Raw genomic sequence first — 22840 nt, 5'->3', positions numbered from 1 at the left:
TGAACAACCTTAGAGAAGTTCGGGTAACCAACCCGGTGGGAGCTTTGGTCGAAGGCAGACAGGGAAGCGGGGGGGGCGGGGCTTTGCTTCTGCAAACCTGAGCGTCTGTTCTCCATGATGAGCGGCTCACAACAGCGTCTAATCCCCATGTTAGGGGCGGCTGATCAACGTCCCAGTGCCAGGGAGGACTATGGTCCTCCGGAAAGTAGGGAGTTGGTGTAAGGCCCTAAGAGGCAGCCGTAAAAAATACAATTGAAAGGAAAATCAGCAACAGAAAATGTATGTATGTGTTGTTTTAGATAGAAAGGTAAGTTCGGATTGTCATTGTCAATAAAAATATACACTATATTCTCAGGAACATTTGATGTTACATATATTTACTCATCAATGGTAAAACACTTTAACCTCTAAACAACATACACAGTCTCTTTTTGTCTACAATTTTTGTTTGATAATCTATCAATAATGTAGTTCGATACGTTATATATTTGAACTTGTATTAACATCTACGAATAATTGAAAACTGCATTGTTTTTACGCTTGTTTATGTCTTTGTTTATGTTACGTTTTTCTAGTCTTGTTGGAAACCTCCCGTAAAACTTCAAACCCTTCCTAACATTCGCCAGTTTTACAAACATTCAAATTTTGGTGGTGGTAGTTAGTAGATCCTCTTGTATTTTCGAGGGAAGATAATAGATCACAGTCTATGATTTTATGTTTTGTTTTCTAGTCATGATTTTAGTTTTACAATGGCTCTGCGCCATTTTCCACTCCATCTACGTTCGAAGAAGAGGAGAAAAACAACAGTTATTCAGATGGTTACTCTGGTAGGATGATAGAGAGACACGCATAAATGGGTCGAATTTTACCACTTACCAAAAAAAAAAACTGCACATATGTGAGTGTAAGTGTTTAAGTATGGGAGTGTGTGCGTGATGGCATGCTTCCGTGTGTAAGTGTTAACGAAGTGATCGTGTTGTAGATGGCGCAACGAATCCTCTTTCCTTCTCCTTAGGCTATTTTCTTCTGTTTCATACCGTTTTGGCTTTTCTTGGATGATGGGGATTTGGCAGTTTTTGCAGGGCCTGACTGTTCGATGACGCTCAGCGCAATTCCGAACTGGGCCACATAATAGGTCACCATGATGGCAAACTGTGCATTGTTGATCGGGGAGTAGAACTTGTCGAACGCAATGATACTGTCGGATATGACGAACAGCACACTACCGAGTCCACAGGTCATTCGGAGGATATTCTGAAATGCAGGAATAGTTAGAAATCACATGTCAACTCTCGTTGAAAAACACATACCTTAGCCGAGTCGATTCGGGCAAGCGACCGCCAACACATGGTCAGTAGCAGGATACCGTAGATTGGAAGACAGATCTTGATGATCGTTGGCAGGTTGTTGAACATGAGCGCCACTGCAGCCGCACCCAGTCCGTACAGCGGCAGACCAAACCATGGCCTTACAGGGTGGAAACCGAAAGCTGATATGTAAAAGATTTGCGCCACCCCAAAGCCGGCCATACCGGCCTCGAAGAGCTCATAGTTGAGTAGAATGTCTCCGGAGCAGGAGAATATCAGTCCCACCAGGATGAGCTGCTTGTAGCGGTTGCTGTGAACAAAATGCCTTGAAATATAACCGGCAATCTGCGTATAACATTATTACTAACCTTTTCTTCAGTTCGAAGCCCGTTAGCAGGACGAAGATCCACAAACTGACGATCGGTAGACATTTCAAAACGGTGGATTCGATTGTTCGTCGTTCGGTGAGGCCAATCAGTGAAAAATATAGGATAAACGTAATTACGAATAGGATCATCCGAGGTGCAGCGACCTTTACCTGAAATTATAACAAATGAAAATAGATATCAGTAATAACAATACATATGTACTGTTAAGGTTGGCTCCTGTCGGGTCTTTTATTAAAGTTTTCTGAACAGAAAGTATTGTTATTATCGCCATAAAAATACAATGCAGATACCAATGTAATAAACAGTTACTGTGCAATTATTTACATAGACAACGCACGCACGCGGTCGAACCAAGGCCTGCGTGTCCTTTGTTGTACGTAGCACTCGTCTCCATTCGGCCCACTTTGAGAAGGGTCCGCAGATCATCCTCCACTTGATCGATTCATCTCAATCGCTGTGCAGCACGTCGTCTTGTACCGTTTGGATTGCCCTCGAGAACCATTTTGTCGGGTTGTTATCCGACATCCTGGTGTCCCAGTTTTTGCGGTGTAGACGATGGTTGCTTTTCTTAACCGATGATGCAGGTCGTGATTCAATCACCTTCTTCACGTTTCATCTTCCATCTGCTCTCCAATGTAGATGGTACACAACACCTTCCGTTCAAAAACTCCGAGGGCGCTAGCGCTCTACACGTAGATTCCATGTTCCGTGCTCATAGAGAACTACCGATCTAATCAGCGTTTTGTAGATAGTTAACTTCGTGTGACGGCGAACATTGTTCGATCGTTGAGTTCTGCGGATTCCAAAGTAAGCTCGATTTCCTGCCACAATTCGTCTCTGAGTTTCTCTGCTGGTGTCGTTGTCGGCGGGCACCAGTGAGCCCAAGTACACGAATTATTCAACCACCTCGATTTCATTACCGTCGATAGAGATTCGGGGTAGCGGGCGCATTGAATCCTCCCTAAAGCCCTTTGCCATTATGTACTTGACCTTGTTATACTCAAAGGGGATAATCCCGAGACGCTCGCTGGGGATAAGACATAAGACCTAACCGGCCTTGCCTCTAGGGGTTCCCAAACTCTTTGTCACAGGGTCGGCTCTTTGCGATGGTCAGAAATTAAGAACCACTGTATTCGACTTTTCCAATCACTTTATTTAACTTACGGTTATGTCGGTGTGAGTGTGTAGGGGGCCGGCCGGCGGAGGTGGGTTGTTCGGGGTGATCGGGGATGGCGTAGGCGGTTCTTCGGATGACTCTCGCTTGTGGCCGTTGGTGGAGACGGCTGTCGCAGGATGTTCTCACCACGTGGGCGGCCAGACAGGGTTTGTGTACACCTGTTTAAGATGAACACTCCACGTGGGTCACTATTCACGGTTTCCACTGGCTACTTGCTCCTAGCTGTTTCGGAGCGGACGCTCTGGCTCAGAGGTAGGAACCAGGTCCTAGCCGGAACTCCACGGGTCCTGACTCAATTGGATTTCGCTCTAACTAGGTTCTTCTTCTCCACTAAATGGCCAATATCTGGGGCTACTTCTGACTGTAGTCCACTTCACTGAACTTATATGTGGGCCCCTCCCCTCCCTTTTCCCAACCACCATTCATTCCTCCTTCGCCCCTCCCTCGAATCCTTACAATCGTCACTCCTTCATTCTTCCCACCTCTTTATGTGTATGTGCATGGTGTTACGTGTGTTACAATTTTCCTTCCTACCCAAGCAACACACATGTTATAATAGAGTTACGAAAGCGCAAGTTTTGATTGTATAGAAGTTTATTTGACGTAATTCTAACATTGTGTTGAAATAACGTAAAATAAACGTCTATACAACCAAAACTTGCGCTGTCGTAACTTTTATATAACACTAGCTGTCCCGGCAAACTTTGTCTTGCCAAGCTATGGTCCACTGCACGAATATATTCTGGCCTGCTTACTCTCACACGAAATTTGACGTTTGAGCGGTGTCGGCACCGCTCAAACGTCAAATATCCCTTGAGAGTAAGCAGGCCAGCAGAAATTCGTGCAGTGGACCATGGTGGTTTGACAACTGTTGAGCTCAAAGTAGCACCGCACTCTAGATTGATTTCATTTCGGTCGTGTTGATTTCCTTCCCAGCTCATGGAAAATCAGTTCTTTATCAATTTTGTTACTTTTCTAGATGATTTTCGTAACTTTTTGTGCATAGGTATAAACACAGCCATCGCGAATACGAACTGAACCGTGCAAGAGTCATGCTGATCGGTTCATCCGTTCTTGAGTTTTGTTGCCTCAAAGGAACTTCAAACTCATTTTTATATATGTATGTGTTTATAGATGTGTGCTGCTCGGGTATTTGAATTTACAGTTGGGATTGGGAGTGGGTCTTACAGTTATTCTAATTGAGCATTGCTGATGTATAGACTTTCATACAATATTGCTATGATGTAGTTCCAAAAAAATCTTCATTGTAGGTCCTCAATGAAAAAGGGCCCATATAGCCGAGGCGGTAAACGCACGGGTATTCAGCATGACCATGCTGAGGGTGAGGGGCTGATCCGTATAAATACAATACAGCTCTAAACAAGTGAGAGAGATAATAACCACTCAAAAAGAATAGAAAAAGGACTTATAGATTGGGGCAGAAATATAACACGATAAACGCCCAAAAGTATGCTAATTCCAGCAGAAATCCTTAAAAGAACGGTGGTTAAAATTTGTGATAGAATCCTTTCAAGATTTTCTAAAGCAGTTCTGGCAGAAATCTCTGAAGTTATTTCTGAAGGAATCCCGTAAAGAATACCTGATGGAATCCTTAGAGAGATCATGACAGGAATGCTGGCCAGAAGCTGAGTAGGTATTCCTGTAAAATTCCAGCACAAATCCCTAGAGGAATGCAAAAAATTATGCAGAAAATATCTGAAGAAAACCCGGGAATAAACCTGGGAAGATTCTCGAAAGGAAAGCCTGAAGATATCTGGAAAGAATTCCTTAAGGTATCTCGAAAAAAACCTCAGCTCATCTAATCTCATCTCAATTCTACACCCTTCTCTCTAGCTTCTACCTTACTGTTTTCTTTGCGCTCTATTCCAACCCTCTATCCTACGCTCTATCATAACCTTCCACCCTACCATGTGCCCTACCCTCTACCCTATACTCTACCATTTTCACTGCCCTATCATTTACCGTACTCTCTGGTCTATATTGTGCTTAATCGTACCGTCTACCCTACTCTCTACCCTAACCTTTTTCCTACTCTCAAGCCTACTCTCTATCCTACCCTCTTCCCTACCGTCTACCTTGTACTCTACCCTAACCTTCTACTCCACTCCCTCTACTCCATCCTTCACCCAATCCTTCTACCCGACCGTCTGCTCCACTGTTTACCCAACCCACTGCCCTACCATCTACCATGCCCCTCTACCCTTTGTCTCATAAAGCCCGATCGATAGATACCCATATTGCATGGTGTCATATGTAGCTTAAACTACCATTCCGTGGCCACCATCTTGGATATGGTCCGCCATCTTGGATTTCAAAATGGCGTTAAATATCGATTTTTGAATTCTGCTCATCAAGCGCGATCGATAGCTACCCATATTGCATAGTATCCGAAGCACCATTATCGTAAAAAAAGCATATATTCTGGAGTTTTGACCGCCATCTTGGAACCTAAGCCACCATCTTGAATTCCAATACCCCTACTACCACTTCCACATCCTAAGGAATATGTATGCCAAATTTGATTGAAATTTCTTGACGCATTCCAGAGTTATGCCGGAACATTCATTCATATATACAGCAGATATCAGTAGGTCGGCTCCAGAGGCACGTTCTCCTCCATTTGGGAAATTTGTACCATCGCCATGAACACGAGCCTATTCATCATTTACCTGACGGAGAAGAGAAGGAAAAAGGATAGGACAGGGGAAAGGACAGATAAGGGAATAGGATCGTCATACACGCAAAGCGTACCACAATGGGTTCACATAGCGTCCTGAGAAGGGCACTGTGATAACGCATAAAGGTCAATCGAGCCTATAACTCCAAAGATGACTCCGAACTATACCAGTATTGTCTGTGTTGAGTAGCAGCCCAGGTGTGAATCTGAAGCTTTACCCAACACTCGGATACCGGAATAGCTGGCTCAGGGCCAATGAAGTCATGTGATGCTCCAGTGCGAGCTAACTCATCAGCCAATTCATTTCCAGCGATGGAAGACTGACCACGACCAGGTACCCATACAAGGTGAACAGCGTTTGCTGAATTCTGCTCCTCGATTTGAGTTCGACAAGCGATAACTATCTTCGACATGGAGTTGGCCGAAGCAAGTGCTTTAATATCAGGCTGACTATCTGAACAGAAGTATATTACTTTGCCCATTACGTGCTGCTGAAGTGCTGATTGCCCTCCGCACATAACAGCAAAGATTTCGGCCTGAAAAACGGTGCAGTGTTTACCAAGTGAATAAGACTGATGCAGCCTTAGCTCACGATAATAAACACCAGCACCTGCTCGACCTTCGAGAAGGGAGCCATCAGTGTAACATACGATGCCATCTGAAATAATTCTCTCCAGATATCCAGATGTCCACTCTTCCCGGGAAGGGAATTTCGTGGAAAATGTCCTATATGGAAAATTACAAGCAATTGTAAGATCACTTGGAGCAAGGACAGCTTTGTCCCAATTTACCAAAAGTGGAAACAACGAGGTGTGTGTTGATGTGCGGTTCACAGGAGTTTCCTCTAGTAAACCGAGTACCCACAAGCGGTAAGTGCAAGAAAGTGGTTCTCGTTTGAGATGAATGTGTAGTGGGGCAACGTCAAAGAGAACTTCTAGCGCTGCCGTAGGAGTTGAAGAGAACGCTCCAGACATCGCCATTAAACACATCCTTTGGAGATGGCCTAATTTTGATTGGATTGTTCTCACTTCGCCCTTTTGCCACCACACAAGACATCCATACGCCAATATCGGACGAACAACAGTTGTGTAAATCCATTTGATATACTTGGGTTTTAGACGCCAAGTACCAAAGGATCGCCGGCATTGCCCGAAGGCCATACAAGCTTTCTTGATTCTGAACTCAATGTGAGGTGTCCAGGAAAGGTTGGAATCAAGAATGACTCCAACGTGCTTTACCTGTTCAGTCACATTGATTTCAGAATCAAAGAGACGCAAAGGTCGAATACCATTACGGTTTCGCTTTTCCGTGAAAAGAACAATAGATGTTTTACTCGGGTTTACCGAAAGGCCATATTGACGACACCAACCCTCAACTACCTGAAGGGCGCCTTGCATCAGGTTGCAAAGGGTGGTGATACACATACCAACTAACAATGCTAGGTAGTCGTCGGCAAAACCATAAGTAGGAAAACCGCTATTATTGAGTTGCCTCAATAGCGAATCTGCTACGAGATTCCACAAAAGCGGTGACAAGACTCCCCCTTGGGGGCATCCACAAACACTCAATTTCCTAATCCCTGCTAGACGCAATGTCGAAAAGAGATATCGGTTTTGAGCATTTGATGAATCCAATTGGAAATCATTGGAGATGTACCATGACTCCGTCCGGCTTCATGGCATCGAAAGGCACCCTTGATATCTAAGAAAACGATATCGTAAACAACCTTGTGTAAAAGAGTAACAGTGCTCTTACCAGATTGGTAGGCAGGTTGGTTCACATGAAGAGGCATGTTGCCCAGATGAACATCACAGATGTGATGATCCACAATGCGTTCTAAGCATTTCAGAAGAAAAGAGGTCAAACTGATAGGTCTGAAACTCTTTGCTTCTTTATACGAAGCACGACTCACTTTCGGAATAAACTTCACATTAATATCGCGCCAAGATTTGGGAATATACCCTGTAGCAAAACTGCAAACATGTATATTTTTTTTCCAAAACAGGTTTGTAATAATCAAATCCCTTCTGAAGCAAAATAGGATAAATCCCATCTACCCCAGGAGATTTGGAAGGAGCAAGCTATTAAGTGCCTACTCAATCGATTCTATAGCTACAATACTCCGAGTCGAAGCCAGGGAATCATAACTACAAGAAAAGACATCAGGTTCATAAAAAGATGTAATATCCACACATCCAGGGGAGTGTGTGTGCTGAATAAGCATTCCAGAACTTCCTCATCAGAGGAAGTCAGATCGCCATTTGGCAAACGAAATTCGATCACTTGGAAATCCTTAGATTTCGCAAGGATTTTGTTTAACCGACTGACTTCACTCAAACTGGAAACATTTGTACAAAGGTTTTTCCAGCCGAATAGTTGAGCAGACCGGAGAGCTTTCTTGTAGGCCTTGTGAGCCGACCTAAAAGCCTACGAGCCAGCCGGACGTCGTCTGTTCCAACTCTTTCTACATTGTTTCCTGAGTTTCGCCAGATCAGAGTTTCACCAATGGGTTCCTCTTGTGATCTTCACACACCGTAGAGGGCATGCTTCGTCAAAAGCTTCCATGATGAAGGTCGTTGTTACATCAACGGCATCATCTAAATCACTTGGAGTGTCAATGGATGGCGAGTATCCATGAAATTTGGCCGCAACCAAACCAGTAAAAAAATCCCAGTTTGCTGACCGAGGATTCCTGAAACGCAATGTTTGCGAAGTAACATTTAAATGTCAAAAAAAATTGTAACGATGGTCAGATAAAGATTCTTCATCTGACACATGCCAATTGGTCAGCGCATGACTAATTCTACTAGAGCAAAGCGTTATGTCTAACACTTCCTCTCTAGCAGATACCATGAAGGTTGGGCGGTTGCCTATGTTAAGTAATGAAAGATCTGTACTACTTAAGTACTCCATCAAACTGAAGTCTCTCATGTAAATGTCTGAGCTGCCTCAGATGATATGGTGAGCATTTGCATCACTGCCAACAATTAGCGGAAGGCCTTTTGAAGTGCAGTTTGCAATGACTTGTTTGAAAGCATCCATAGGGGATGGTTCATCATGCGGTAAATAAACCAAGCAATAGACGTATTTCCTGTTGAGCTTTCCAACAGATACATCAATTGTGATAGCACATACATTTCTGGTGGTTAGTTCAGAGATGAGTGTAGCAACTACTGCGTTGTTGACAAGCACACAGGCTCGAGGCATGACACACGAGTTTGCCATTTTATGTTTGCTGAAGATAGCAAACAACGGGTCCACAAGGTTTCCGAGTTATAAATTCCTCTTACAAAAGTAAATTTCTTGGACTTAAGGCCACTTGAGCTGTAACATTTTGCATAAGTCTGCAAAGATTGCTGTTTATGCTAAAAATGGATCTGGAGCTATCCTACCGCAGCCTCTACCAAAACTAGTCAATCACTCTTTACAATCACAACACAACAAAGAACAGCAGCAAAAATAACAGATCGGTATCAATTGGAAAATGCCAAAGGCAAGGATACACAGAATATGTTGTGTAAATCGCACAATGAGAAACCAAATAGGTGAAAATTTAAAATTAGATTATAATCGACAACAGCTTCATAATCCCGCTCTTATTTAGCCTCTAGTTTGAAGCTTCTGGCTCGTGAACTTTCTTGTGCTTCTGAATAGAAAGATGCAGCGAGGATAGCCTTGACGACGATAAATTCGACCAAGACTCAGTACATGATTGCGGGTAAAGACAGAGGCACCCCTAGTAGTGGCAATGTCGAGGTTGCGATTATTGTGAATGTACTTAAATTTGTTGAAGCACCGTAAACGCACCATATTTTATGTACATTTTTTGCCTAACTTTGTGCAGTTTACAATAAAAAAATAAAAGAATAGTGCTGTTTCATTAACTGCATACTTTTTACATAAAAGACTAGCTAATAATTGTGGGTATTCTTAGAGGACATGACTTCAAGTGTTTACCAAAATACGTAATGTTTGGCACTGCGCAAAGTTTGGTGCGTACACAGTATTTTTTCAAGAGTTGGTGGACAATACAATTTAAAAAAAAAAACTATAATAAGAATATGGACAATTTGAAAAAAAAAGTAACAAGAAAAAGAATAACAATCTTTTTCTTTCAGTTAGATACTATCCACACTACAAAGATACCCAAACGGCCATCTGGATCTGATAATCACTCAACCTTTGCCCGTTCCTCTTTATCAGAACACGCCATGCTTCATTTAGCTCAACTAAATCAGCTTAGCTACAACTCCCATTATCCTCAACAGTTGAAAACAATCGTTATCACCTTTAGCTAAAACCGAATTAAAGCCAAATTCCAAACCATAAACCGACTCACAATTGTTCCAATATCAGCTCGTGCCATTCTGCCTAGCAGCGTTCAGTCAACGCTCGGTTCGGATAGATAAGCGCACACCGCTCCAGATGCTGCCGCTGTTGATGACTCTCTGTTTACGTGGTTCAATTTTTTTACTCTTCTTGATTTGTAGGTAGCGGTAGCTTATTTATAGATTCTCGTAACGCATGTGCGAATTTTAAACGCCAAGCCGGAGATGATTCTACAATTTCACTCGAGTAGAGTGCGAAAGAGTTTCAATGAATTCGCTGATGTTCAGCCACTCAAGTTCAAGTTCACTGCCCCTCTCCAAGCGTCGCGTCGGTCTTTGTACGACTGGCGTTTAATTGATATCAACAAGTTGCGATTACGGGCGAAGATAAACCGTTCGTCTGTGGCACTATATAATTTCACTAAGTAGCGTGTGATGCACTTGATATCGTCGTCCAGCGGTAATATTGCACTTCACACAGAATATAGCGCATTCGCGACAATGAATTCTCAAGCAGACGCTTTCAAACAACCGGATGCGAACCGAACCGTTCAGTGCAACGTGTAGCAACGCACTGACTTAGGAGTGGTTTGGCGATTCTGAGACGGAGAGCGACACGGCAGTCAATCGCGTAAAAATCATGGAGAGCGAAAAGTGTTTCGCGTCGATATGGGAGAAATAAAAAGTGCTTTGATTCACTTGGAGTAAGAACGGCCGGTCTGTACCTGCGGGTTTTACGGCTGGTATACGATAAAATTCGGGTGGCATACCGCTGAGTTCTACATTTATTATAGACTAGAGGTTCCAACCCGGGATATCCCGGGACAAAAAATCCCGGGATCTTGAAAAATTCGGGATTTCCCGAATCCCGGGATAAAATTTTTCACCGTCCCGAAAATCCCGGGATTCCCGGGACACACATTTCTTACACATTTTTTCGCTTTGATTTGAATTTGGAGAGTCTCTGAATTCAAGATTATTTTTTTCGAAAATCGCCTTCAACAAAAAATTACGAAAATGTTACATAAACAACTTTAACTGTGTGTGGACATCAAAACTCGTTGGAACTCGACTGAAACGATGCTGGAGCACTTTATTCACGGTTGTGAATGCATCAAGGAGAACTTTTTTCGAAATAGGCCTTTCTAGACTTATGTTGGAATTGATTTTGAAATTGCAAAAAAAAAAAACCTTCAGGAAGCTCTTCGGCCAATCAGACTCGCTTCGGAAGCATTGGGAAGACGAGTTTACTGTCTGCGGAAGGCAGCTTGAGTTTCTTGTATTCGAAAAGTAACTCCAAAGTTGGGAACGACCTCTTCCAAGCAATCATGAAGAGAATCAACAAACGGCGCCAAAAGGAAATAATAACAGCGATAAAGTTCCTGCAAGGTCTTCCGTCGTCAACGCAAGTGCCAGCAGATCTGGAAAGCTCATCGAAAACTCAAATATTCATCAAGGAACTGAGATGAGAGTTCGATTGTTACGAGACTGCCAAAGACAGACCGATGCTGCCGAGTTGAATGCTGGATTGTCCTTATGTATAACAACATCGAACATGCGTAAATAACAGGAATCGGCTATAAATTAATATGCCAACCCGTCTTAGACTGATTCAGCAATGATTGATTTTTCAAAAGTAATTGCGAAAGAGCTGTCACTTTTTGAGCTACATGGTAAGTTGAGCCCGTAAAAACGAACTCCGGAAATATCTGTTCTAAAAAGCAACCCTCACTGTCCGATGAAATCATAATTAACATTTGCTTCTTGAACTTGTATTTACAGAGAACGAATTAAAATTGATAAGACCAGTTACTTGATTTGAACCATTGATTTTTTTTTAATTGATGAATAAAACATATTCCTGATCGCAAATATGCGTTTTAAGCACATTGAAAAATTTCCCGGGATCCCGGGATTTCCCGGGACAAGCAACAAATTTTATCCCGAATCCCGGGACAACCAAAACGGTCGGGAAATGGAACCTCTATTATAGACCATTATCTGTCTAGCGTCCTGTTTGAAGCACAGAGCTGTTGAAGTGAATATTTTGAGAATTACACAATATTTCAGCAATGTCTTCAGTGAAATTGTTTTACATTGTGGACCCAAATTACTTCAGACTTGGTGGTTGCTATAAATATTGCATGCATATGATCGCGATGTATGAATCTAATTTTGAATATGAAAAAAAATGATTCCGTGATACCCTGACCATGATTTAAATTTTGAATTTGCTGTCTTCGGCAGCGTTAATTATATGGATGCAAATCTTCTATTCAAATGCCAGGGGTTGTCCATAAATCACGTGGTCATTTTTTGGGAGATTCAGAGCCCAATAATCCGCTCCCCCACCTGCTTGGTATTTTGTTCATATCAGGTATCATAAGGCCGGCTCCAGAGGCACGTTATCCTCCATTAGGGACATTTGTGCAATCGCCATACATATAGCCTATTTCATCATTTACCTGAGGGAGAATGGGACATGGGATGGGAATTACGAAAGGGAAAGGTGATGAAATACGATGGGGTACCCTAGAAGAGAGAATGAACGCATAAGCGCAACGAGAGCTTATAGCCCATACCACAACGGGTTTAATCAGTGTCCTGAAAAGGACACTGTAAAACGCATGAGGGTAAAGAGAGCAATAGCTCATTAGAGCTAGCTTGTGACGGGCACGGTAAAGGCTGGGTATGCTGCGCAATTCAGATCCCATTGTGATCCACTAGCCTCTGCCCAGCAACTCCTATCCCTACCTCCACGCGGTACCGGCCGGAAACTATGAGCAACCTTGGGGAAGATCGGGTAACCAACCCCGGTGGGAACTTTGGTCGTAGGCTGACAGGGAAGGGGGGGGGGTTTGCTTCGGTAAACCTGAGCGTCTGTTCTCCAGGAGGAGCGGCTCACAACAGCGTCTGATCCCCATGTTAGGGGCGGCTGATCTACGTCCGAGTGCCAGGGAAGAACTCTAAGCTCAACTGTGCACTATGGTCCTCCGGAAAGTAGGGGGTTGGTGTCAGGCCCTACGAGCCAGCCGTTAAAACCATTATAATGGAAAATCAGCAACAGAATAATACGAACCGAGAACAACTGCAACTACCCCAGCGAACAAAAAGGACTTGCGATTGGAAACTCGGTACGTGGAACTGCCGATCTCTCAACTTCATTATGAGCACCCGCATACTCGCCGATCTACTGAAGGACCGCGGGTTCGGCATCGTAGCGCTGCAGGAGGTGTGTTGGACAGGATCCATGGTGCGAACGTTTAGAGGTTATCATACCATCTACCAGAGCTGCGGCAACACACGCGAGCTGGGAACAGCTTTCATCGTGATGGGTGATATGCGGAGGCGCGTGATCGGTTGGTGGCCGATCGACGAAAGAATGTGCAGGTTGAGGATCAAAGGCCGATTCTTCAATTTCAGCATAATAAACGTGCACAGCCCACACTCCGGAAGTACTGATGATGACAAGGACGCATTTTACGCGCAGCTCGAACGCGAGTGCGATCGCTGCCCAAGCCACGACGTCAAGATCATCATAGATGATTTGAACGCTCAGGTAGGCCAGGAGGAGGAATTCAGACCGACGATTGGTAAGTTCAGCGCCCACCAGCAGACGAACGAAAACGGTTTCGCCGCCTTAAAAAATATGGCCATACGTAGCACCTTTTTTCAACACAGCCTTTCCTATCGTTACACCTGGAAATCACCACAGCAGACGGAATCGCAAATCGACCACGTTCTGATTGACGGACGGCACTTGTCCGACATTATCGACGTCAGGACCTATCGTGGCGCCAACATCGACTCCGACCACTATCTGGTGATGGTCAAACTGTGCCCAAAACTCTCCGTTATCAACAATGTACGATACCGGCGACCGCCACGGTACAACCTAGAGCGACTGAAGCAATCGGATGTCGCCTCAGCATACGCGCAGAATCTCGAGGCCGCGTTGCCAGACGAGGGCGAGCTAGATGAGGCCTCTCTAGAGGACTGCTGGAGTACAGTGAAAGCAGCCATCAACGATGCAGCCGAGAGCACCATCGGGTACGTGGAAAGGAATCGACGGAACGAATGGTTCGACGAAGAGTGCAGAACGGTTTTGGAGGAGAAGAATGCAGCGAGGGCGGTAATGCTGCAGCAAGGGACTCGACAGAACGTGGAACGTTATAAACAGAAGCGGAAACAGCAGACCCGCCTCTTTCGGGAGAAAAAGCGCCGCCGGGAAGAAGCGGAGTGTGAAGAAATGGAACTGCTGTGCCGTTCCCAAGAAACACGGAAGTTCTACCAGAAGCTCAACGCATCCCGCAACGGCTTCGTGCCGCGAGCCGAAATATGCAGGGATAAAGACGGAGGCCTCTTGACGGACGGACGTGAGGTGATCGAAAGGTGGAAGCAGCATTTCGATCAGCACCTGAACGGCGTGGAGAACGTAGGCACGGGAGCCCACGGCAACGGAGGAAACGACGACGCCAGTGCAGCGGAGGACGGAAACGAACCAACTCCCACGCTGAGGGAAGTTAAGGATGCTATTCACCAGTTCAAAACCAACAAAGCAGCTGATAAGGATGGTATCGCAGCTGAACTCATCAAGATGGGCCCAGAAAAGTTGGCCACCTGTCTGCATCGGCTGATCGTCAGGATCTGGGAAACCGAACAGCTACCGGAGGAGTGGAAGGAAGGGGTAATCTGCCCCATTCACAAGAAAGGCAACCATTTGGAATGTGAGAACTTCTGGGCGATCACTATTTTGAATGCTGCCTATAAAGTGCTATCCCAGATTATCTTCCGTCGTCTGTCACCTAAAACAAATGAGTTCGTGGGAAGTTATCATGCCGGCTTCATCGACGGCCGGTCGACAACGGACCAGATCTTTACCGTACGGCAAATCCTCCAGAAATGCCGTGAATACCAGGTCCCAACGCATCACCTGTTCATCGACTTCAAAGCGGCATACGACAGTATCGACCGCGCAGAGCTATGGAGGATCATGGACGAAAACGGCTTTCCTGGGAAGCTGACTAGACTGATTAAAGCAACGATGGACGGTGTGCAAAACTGCATAAGGGTTTCGGGTGAACTATCTAGTTCATTCGAATCTCGCCGGGGACTGCGACAAGGTGATGGCCTCTCATGCCTAGTCTTCAACATCGCTCTGGAAGGTGTGATGCGACGAGCCGGGCTCAACAGCCGGGGAACGATTTCCACAAAATCCGGAAACACAAAATTTGGAACGGTGGCAGAGCTGTACACCCGCCTGAAACGCGAAGCAGCAAAGGTCGGACTGGTGGTGAATGCCTCAAAAACAAAGTACATGCTGGTAGGCAGAACCGAAAACGACCAGATCCGTCTGGGTAGTAATGTTACGATAGACGGGAATACTTTCGAGGTGGTGGAGGAATTCGTCTACCTCGGATCCTTACTGACGGCTGACAACAACGTGAGCCGTGAAATTCGGAGGCGCATCATCAGCGGAAGTCGGGCCTACTACGGGCTCCAGAAGAAACTGCGGTCGAAAAAGATTCACCCACGCACCAAATGCACCATGTACAAAACGCCAATAAGACACAATCCTCTGGACCATGCTCGAGGAGGACCTGCAAGCACTCGAAGTTTTCGAGCGACGCGTGCTAAGGACGATCTACGGCGGTGTGCAGGAGAACGGTGTGTGGCGGAGAAGAATGAACCACGAGCTCGCTGCACTTTACGGCGAACCCAGCATCCAGGAGGTGACCAAAGCCGGAAGGATACGGTGGGCAGGACATGTTGCAAGAATGCCGGACAACAACCCTGCAAAGCTGGTGTTTGCAACTGATCCGGTTGGCACAAGAAGGCGTGGAGCGCAGAGAGCACGATAGGCGAACCAGGTGGAGCGTGACTTGGCGAGCATCGGGCGCGACCGAGGATGGAGAGTGGCAGCCACGAACCGTGTATTATGGAGAAATATTGTTGATTCAGTTTTATCTTGAATTTGATGTAATACCAAATAAATGCATGAAATGAGCTAGCTTGTGACGCCATGCGACTTTCAATATGATATTGAGCATCCTCAATATTCAAGGAATCACCCAAGCAAAAACTATATTTGAGCGAGTACCTCAATTACAGCTCAATTAATTCAAGGCCGGGCTTCAGTCAGGCCATCCCAGGTACTCAGGAATCTAGTCGAGGAATTCACTTACTCCAGTTCGATGTAGTATTGGTTTCTAGAGCTAACCATTGCTTTCCGCGTGCATAAAACTCTCATTGCTGTTCGTCTATGATTCTCTGAAGTCAAGGCATGACTTCGCTTTTCCTAGGAATAGTTGTGCGAGACCTTTTTTGACACAAGATAGAATATGTGTATGTAGTGCACAGAGGTTCCACATAGGTAAAACATGTGATTACAGTTTATCTACAGCTCAATGAACGCAAGGCCTGACTTCAGCCAGACCATCCCGGGTACTCAGGAATCTAGTCGAGGCTTTTACTTACTCCTGTTCGATGTAGTATTGGTTTAAGGAGCTAACCGTTGTTTTCCGCATACAAATAGGTCTAATTGTAGTCCATCCACGGTTCTCTGTAGTTAAAGCATGACTTCAATCAGATCGTCCAAAATGTTTACTGCTCGTTGATATAACAATCATTATACAGATGTTCAAGTATTGGTGCAAATAAAAGCGATAAAAATAATTGAAAATAATCCTTGGTGATTATTTTGAGTGTTCATGTTTTGTAAGGACGGATTCGAACAATCCATTGAGATATTCAGAAAATATTAATAGTACTACAAGGGTAACATATGTTCAAAAGATGTCTCGGATGACCTATGGGGTCAATAAGGGAATAATATCTCGCGTTTTTGTTTCATTTGAAAACAACAAACGTAAATGAAGACTTGGATGGTTCAGAAATGTTGAATATCTCAAGAACACAAAAGAAACCTATCGGAAAATCTCAAATTCGAACCTGTAGCAACATCAACTATCGTTAGGCAACGGAATGTGCAAACTCCCATTGAAAAACTTCGTTAAGAAGAAGGTTATGGGGATGCAAATCGTACTTGGCCTTATTTTTGCCCGACTTGAGCCAGTGACCCACCGGCTTTACTCCGTCCAGAAGTTCAAGAAAATGTTGATCCCGTATATTTCCAAAACTATAGTGTTGTGCGAGTTTATGTTCAAAATTTGGTTGAATTCTGTTGAGAAATGGGCTGTTGGCGATTTTTGGAACTTTTATTTTTTACCTGGGGTCAAACGGGTTAAGTAGGTTGTCTTTTTGATTTAGATATGGAATGTACAACTTTGTTATAAACAACTTTCTTCATTTTATTGGTATTTCGTCCCAGCTAGAACGAAATTTATTCATCAACTTCTATCGAAGTTCTTTAAGGACAAGGTATTTGGAGTACATAGCTCAAATTTTCTAGAGCACCGTTTTTTTAGAACAGTTGAACGGATTTGAATCAAAATGCATCACGCTGATGACAATCACTGAACAATCAGCATGATGCATTTCGATCCAATCCTTTCACCGGTTCTTAAAAACGGTGCTCTAGAAAATTTGAGCTATGTACTCCAAATACCTTGTCCATAAGGACTTCCGTAGTTATTTACTGAAAATTGTCTTTGACAGTTTATCTTTTTTGCATTTGATGCATTTCACGCGTTATGTTTTGTGCGAGAATCTAACTTTTGCTTGCAAAAACAGTTATGTTGAAAACTCATACCAATAAGCTTCTCAAAAGACCAGATTTGAATGGGAGGTTTCGTTCATGCTTTCTAATTGCAAATGGGACCTTTTTACTTCGAGAAAATCAAGAAACAGAGCGTATAGGGACACCATCGCAAATTGAAAGCCAATCGAAGAGCCAATGAAATTTTCAACACGAAAAGATTCTGGAACAGTCATAAATCGATTCCAGATATCATCAGCGTAGTCTTGCTGAATACCTGCGCGTATACCAGCAATTTATGCGTTGTCTTACGATACTTTTCACACATTAAAAATGTAAACATGCTACAACAGACATCGGCTCTGTTAAGCGCTACGATAGCTGAGCCTTGAAAATAAACGATACAAACGATACAAATAGAAACTTCTTCAATGTGAAAATTGAGAAAATATTGGAAATAATGTTGATATGAATATTAGCGTGGTTCAAAAAATCGTTTTTGCTCCACACTATTTATTCGATTCCTAACCAGATTCTATGCTTTCTCCCAAAATTTGAGCTCATTTGGTTGAAAATTGAGACTGCACAAGCCCTTCAAAGTTTGTCTGGGAATTACTATGGGAAAACGGCGTTTTTCATTCAATCGACCGTAGTATTTTCCTAAGTGCCCTAGTTGGTTAGTCGACTTTTGGTAATTCTAGGTTACTCTATCAGCTACAACTTTGCCGAAGACCGCATTCAAATCGGACGCCTCATTAATTAGTTATCGATTTGTTTCCAACTAGTCAAACTTTAAGGACAAGGTATTTGGAGTACATTGCTCAAAATTTCTAGAGCACCGTTTTTTAAAACCGTTGAACGGATTTGGACTAAATTGTATCACGCTGTTGACAACCACTGAACAATTAGCGTGATGCATTTTCATCCAAATCCGTTCAACGGTTCTAAAAAACGGTGCTCTACAAATTTTGAGCTGTGTACTCCAAATACCTTGTCCTTAACAGTGATCCTCTAGATTCCCAGCAGGCAACATTGCTGCATATGGCACCAAAGATAGCACACTGAAATCATGGCTACTACGTTTCACTGCAAAATGCAGTGATGCCCACCGAATAGTTTAACCATCATGAGTAAAGATTTCGATTTTGGATAGAAGTCTGTAACTAATTAATGAGGCGTCCGATTTGAATGCGGTCTTCGGCAAAGTTGTAGCTGATGGAGTATCCTAGGATTACCAAGGGTCAACTAACCCATTAGGGCACTTTGGAAAATGCTACGGTGGATTGAATGAAAAAACATCGTTTTCCCATACTAATTCTCATACAAACACACTTAAAAAATAGAACCGAATTCGGTTCAATTTTGAACCGAGTGTCATCGGTTTTCAACAAGAAACCGAGAAACTCAGTTCAAAATATGTTTCCAGGCGCAATGTTTTGAAAAGGAACCGAATTTTCGGTAAAAGTTCGACAACATTGATTGATTGTCATGGTTTTTAACCGATGAGTACGGTAAAGCATCAATATTTTCGAGTTCGGTAAACAAAAACCGAGAAAACTCGGTTATATGCTCAGATTTGTCAAACGTCAGTGGGGTGAACTTTACGCCGGTTTTTTTAACCGAAAACTCGGTTCTGTACTTCGAACACCCAGACATTTTCTTTTTCTGAGCAAACGTGCGTTAGGTGTCTTTTCCATTCGGAACGAAAGTTAACTGGTGAGTAAATTGAGGAAATTTTAAGCGAATCTAATTAAAACAATATTTATTTAATATACTTTCAGCCTACGGCTGATCTGCGGGAAACCATTTTCGAAGAAAGGTTGCTCAATTGTCGTTGGGACCGTCATGGAGCGTCCAAATTTGTCTTCAACTATGCGTCATCTACAATCTACAATCTGGAATTTACATGTTGTGTTGTGTTGTTAAACAAAACAATGAAACATCGAAGTTTTAAGCATCAAAGATTCCCTTTAAAAAGATAATTAGTTTGTGAATTTACATATTAAGTAATAAAGCGCACAATTACTTTACCTGCTGTTGGTTTTTCTTTTACTTCCAAATATTGCGAATAGGTATGGTTCAAATTGAGAGATGTAGTAAGAAGAAGAAGGAACCGGTTATTGAAACATTTCAGTCGGTTTATTTGACAGTTTTCGGTAAAATTATTGTAAACCATATTTCGGTAGTTCGTCTTTGGACTACCGAGTTTTATCGGTATGTTTGACAGATCGATGTCAAATAAAGTCAACCGGATGCTTGGTTGTAATTTTTTGAACCGAGTGGGAAACCGAGCGTTCAGCAGATAAAAACTCGGTTCAAATTCAACCGAGTTCGGTAACATTTTTTAAGTGTGAACTTTGAAGGGCTTGTGCAGTCTCAATTTTCAACCAAATGAGCTCAAATTTTAGGAGATGGCATATAATCTGGTTAGGAATCGAATAAGCGGAGTGGAGCAAAAACGATTTTTTGAACCACGCTAATAAATATGCTTTTCCATGATCTCTCGTCTATGTATGAATTGCATGCGTGGCACCGTATAGCTTTATGACGACTGGGCCTTGAAAATAAAAAAAATTGATCGATAAAAACATAAGCAGTGTAACTAATACGATCTTCATAATTTTAGGATAGACATGCACCTTCTTTTTATTCTCATAACAGGTAAAGCAATACGCTATCTATTTATAAGCGGGAGTTAAATCGTCATTCTGCAAAAGGGCTTTCTAGTTGTTTCTTCGGCAAAATTCATAAATTGCGTAAGTTTGCGATAAATAACCTCTAGGTTTCCTGAAAGCTGACAACAAAATCTTCAAAATGAATATAGCGTGAAATGTGTACAAATGTGTGCTCATATTTGAAAACTTAGTGGAAGTTTTTTTTTTTTTGTTTTCCCATACATTTTATATGGGAGCTTAACCCTTTCTTTCCCACGACTTTGAACGACTATATCTATTCTAAAAAGCGTTTCCGAAAAAAGTGCTTGAACAAAAGTTATTGCAAATTGGCTAAATTTTTCGAAATCAATGAAAAAAAATTTGGTTGTAAATCAATAGGTTTTTGGTTGTTTATCAATAGTTCCACTATTGAAACAAGTAGTTAGTAGTTGGATCAACCTTATGAGGTTACAACCATATTATTAAAATTATTGCATCATATTCATCTAATTCCGTTTGTCCCGAGTTCGCCGAAAATCGATGGTGCTCTAGAGCAACCATGGGAAGTAGAGGGTTAAATTTCAAGCATGACGGACACCCACTTTGAAGTTCTCTAAAAATCAGTGTTCGTTCAACAGCACCAAATTTTGAAAGTAGATTATTTAAATGTTAAGAAAAAATGAAAAAATACTTTTGAATCAAAATAAACAAGTTGATTTTTTCGACTTTCTTCCGTCTTAGCATCATTGTGGCAGGTTCGGCATCGTGGCGTTACAGAGATAATCATACCATCTACCAGAGCCGAGGCAACACTTAAGCCTGGAACACATAGCGTCCGTTCCGTCGAGGTTTGCGTTTTTTTTTAAAGGATGCATTATACGCGCAGCTCGAACGCCATGGCCGCTGCACACGTCACGACATCTAGACCATTATAGGAGATCCTTACCACAGACAAACAGACGTAAAACTTTCGAAATTTCCATCGACCACTTTTGTAACGATCATTTTATATTTTCATAGTAGTGGCTTTCACAACCAGAGGCGCGCGCATCGTTTTTCTATGCATTTGACTAAACAGAAGCAAATACAGCAGACACGTCTCTTGCGGGAGAAAAAGTGCCACTTGGATGAAGCGGAGTGCGACGAAATGGAACTGCTGCCCTGTTCTCAAGAAATCCGGAAGCTCTATCAGAAGCTGGACAAAATCCGCAAACGCCACGAGCCGAAATGTGCAGGTAAATGGCAAATGTAATACTATTTTCGAAGAAACGGTACATTTGGGGAAACATTTTTCGGGAAAATGGTACATTCGGGGAAAAAACTTTCGGGAAAACTTCATTCAGGGAACTGGTTTTCGGGGGAAATGTCGTACAATCAGGGATAATAATTGTTATTTTGTTGTCCCAATTGAAAAACAACGAGGTGTTGAAATCCCGAAAGGCCATATAGGCGACACCAACCCCAAGTGGAGTACATATTAAACTATTACAAATATTGAAATATCCTTACGCAAATATGCCAACTTGGTAAAACTTTAATTCAAACTTTGGAAATGGAAACGAAGTATTTTACTCCATCTTCCTCAATCGTCGTATCTAGATTTGTTTATCTCTTCGGATCTCATACTTACCATGCGTCTCCATTCCGTGCTCGTCTCCGCGTCCGAACGTAGAAATGCCATGCACAGCTCAGTCGCAGCAACTAATCACTCCAAGAATGTGCCCAAATCTATAATCACTTGCTTCGGTCGTCACTGAACCCTTTCGAGTGATGATTGGATAAAAACAATCGTAGGTGGGTTTAGTTACGGATCCAGCAGCAATCGAGTGCACCAAGGAACATTCCTATATCGAATTATCACAAATCCGCCGAATGAATAGATTCTCGTCGCACTTTCCTTCAAGAAACTCAATTTTATCCACATCAGAGAGCTTTTTCTTCACCTTGTTCCATTTTCTTCCGTAAAACCGACGACGAAACAAACAACAATTTTCCCCGCAGTAGCACACGATAATGAAGCTTAATTTGTAGATTACAATCCACCTTGTTTGCGTTTCTTTTCCATTCCGGGGGCTACCGAAGTCCGAAAGAAAAGGCGACAAATCGATCTGGCCACAACTCAACAACTGCGAAGTGTGCGCTTTGCTGTGTGCACGATGAGCTGCAGGAAAAAAAAACCCGTAGCAAACAAAAACAAATGTCCTGGCTGGATGCCTTCACCACGGACGCTATAGACTGTAGTGCGACTTTTTTTTCGTTCGGGGGATGTTGTCTGTCCTCCAGGTGAGTGGGTGGATCTGAAGAAGTTGTCAGCTGGAGAACGGGTGGATGAGGTTGAAAATCCATCCTTGTCTTGGTGAATACTGGTGCATCAGAATGCAATTCTGATTTCCATGTCTGTGTGCTGGTCTACTGAGAATGTTTATCTGTTCTGTCTAGCGTCCTACCATCAGCTGGTGTAATTCGAGGGGAATGAATTTCGGTACACTGCATAATGGAGACGCATAGTGGGCAAGCGCGAATATTGGTACTTCTAGGGAAAGGTGGAAGCGCTCGTGTGCATGGTGTAGCCTATCCATAGGCGTTGAGTCGGGTAGTTTTCATACATGTGACAAGAAAAGTAATCTTCA

The 22840-nt window shown here is 43.1% G+C and overlaps 1 protein-coding gene across 3 annotated transcripts; it reads right to left on the bottom strand.

Moving 5' to 3' along the window:
- Positions 1 to 348: 348 nt before the first annotated feature.
- LOC109403573 (lysoplasmalogenase TMEM86A) lies at positions 349 to 22452 on the bottom strand. 3 transcript variants are annotated; one of them, XM_019676394.3, is made up of 5 exons: positions 21841 to 22452; positions 1676 to 1845; positions 1311 to 1617; positions 1038 to 1254; positions 349 to 776 (listed from the first exon to the last, which is right to left on the bottom strand). In XM_019676394.3, the coding sequence occupies exons 1-5, from the start codon at positions 21889 to 21891 to the stop codon at positions 745 to 747; spliced, it is 777 nt and encodes a 258-aa protein (XP_019531939.3). In that variant the 5' UTR covers positions 21892 to 22452; the 3' UTR covers positions 349 to 744. The 3 variants fall into 3 exon arrangements, with proteins under 3 accessions (XP_019531939.3, XP_019531941.3, XP_019531940.3); XM_019676396.3 differs by lacking the exon at positions 21841 to 22452 and adding an exon at positions 9911 to 10479; XM_019676395.3 differs by having other exon boundaries at positions 349 to 1254; positions 21841 to 22446.
- Between the last annotated feature and the right edge of the window lie 388 nt (positions 22453 to 22840).

The sequence above is a fragment of the Aedes albopictus genome, chromosome 1 (assembly GCF_035046485.1).
Source record: "Aedes albopictus strain Foshan chromosome 1, AalbF5, whole genome shotgun sequence".
NCBI lineage: Eukaryota > Metazoa > Arthropoda > Insecta > Diptera > Culicidae > Aedes > Aedes albopictus.
Note: the sequence above shows the minus strand (reverse complement) of the source record. Positions and strands in the feature narration are given on the sequence as shown.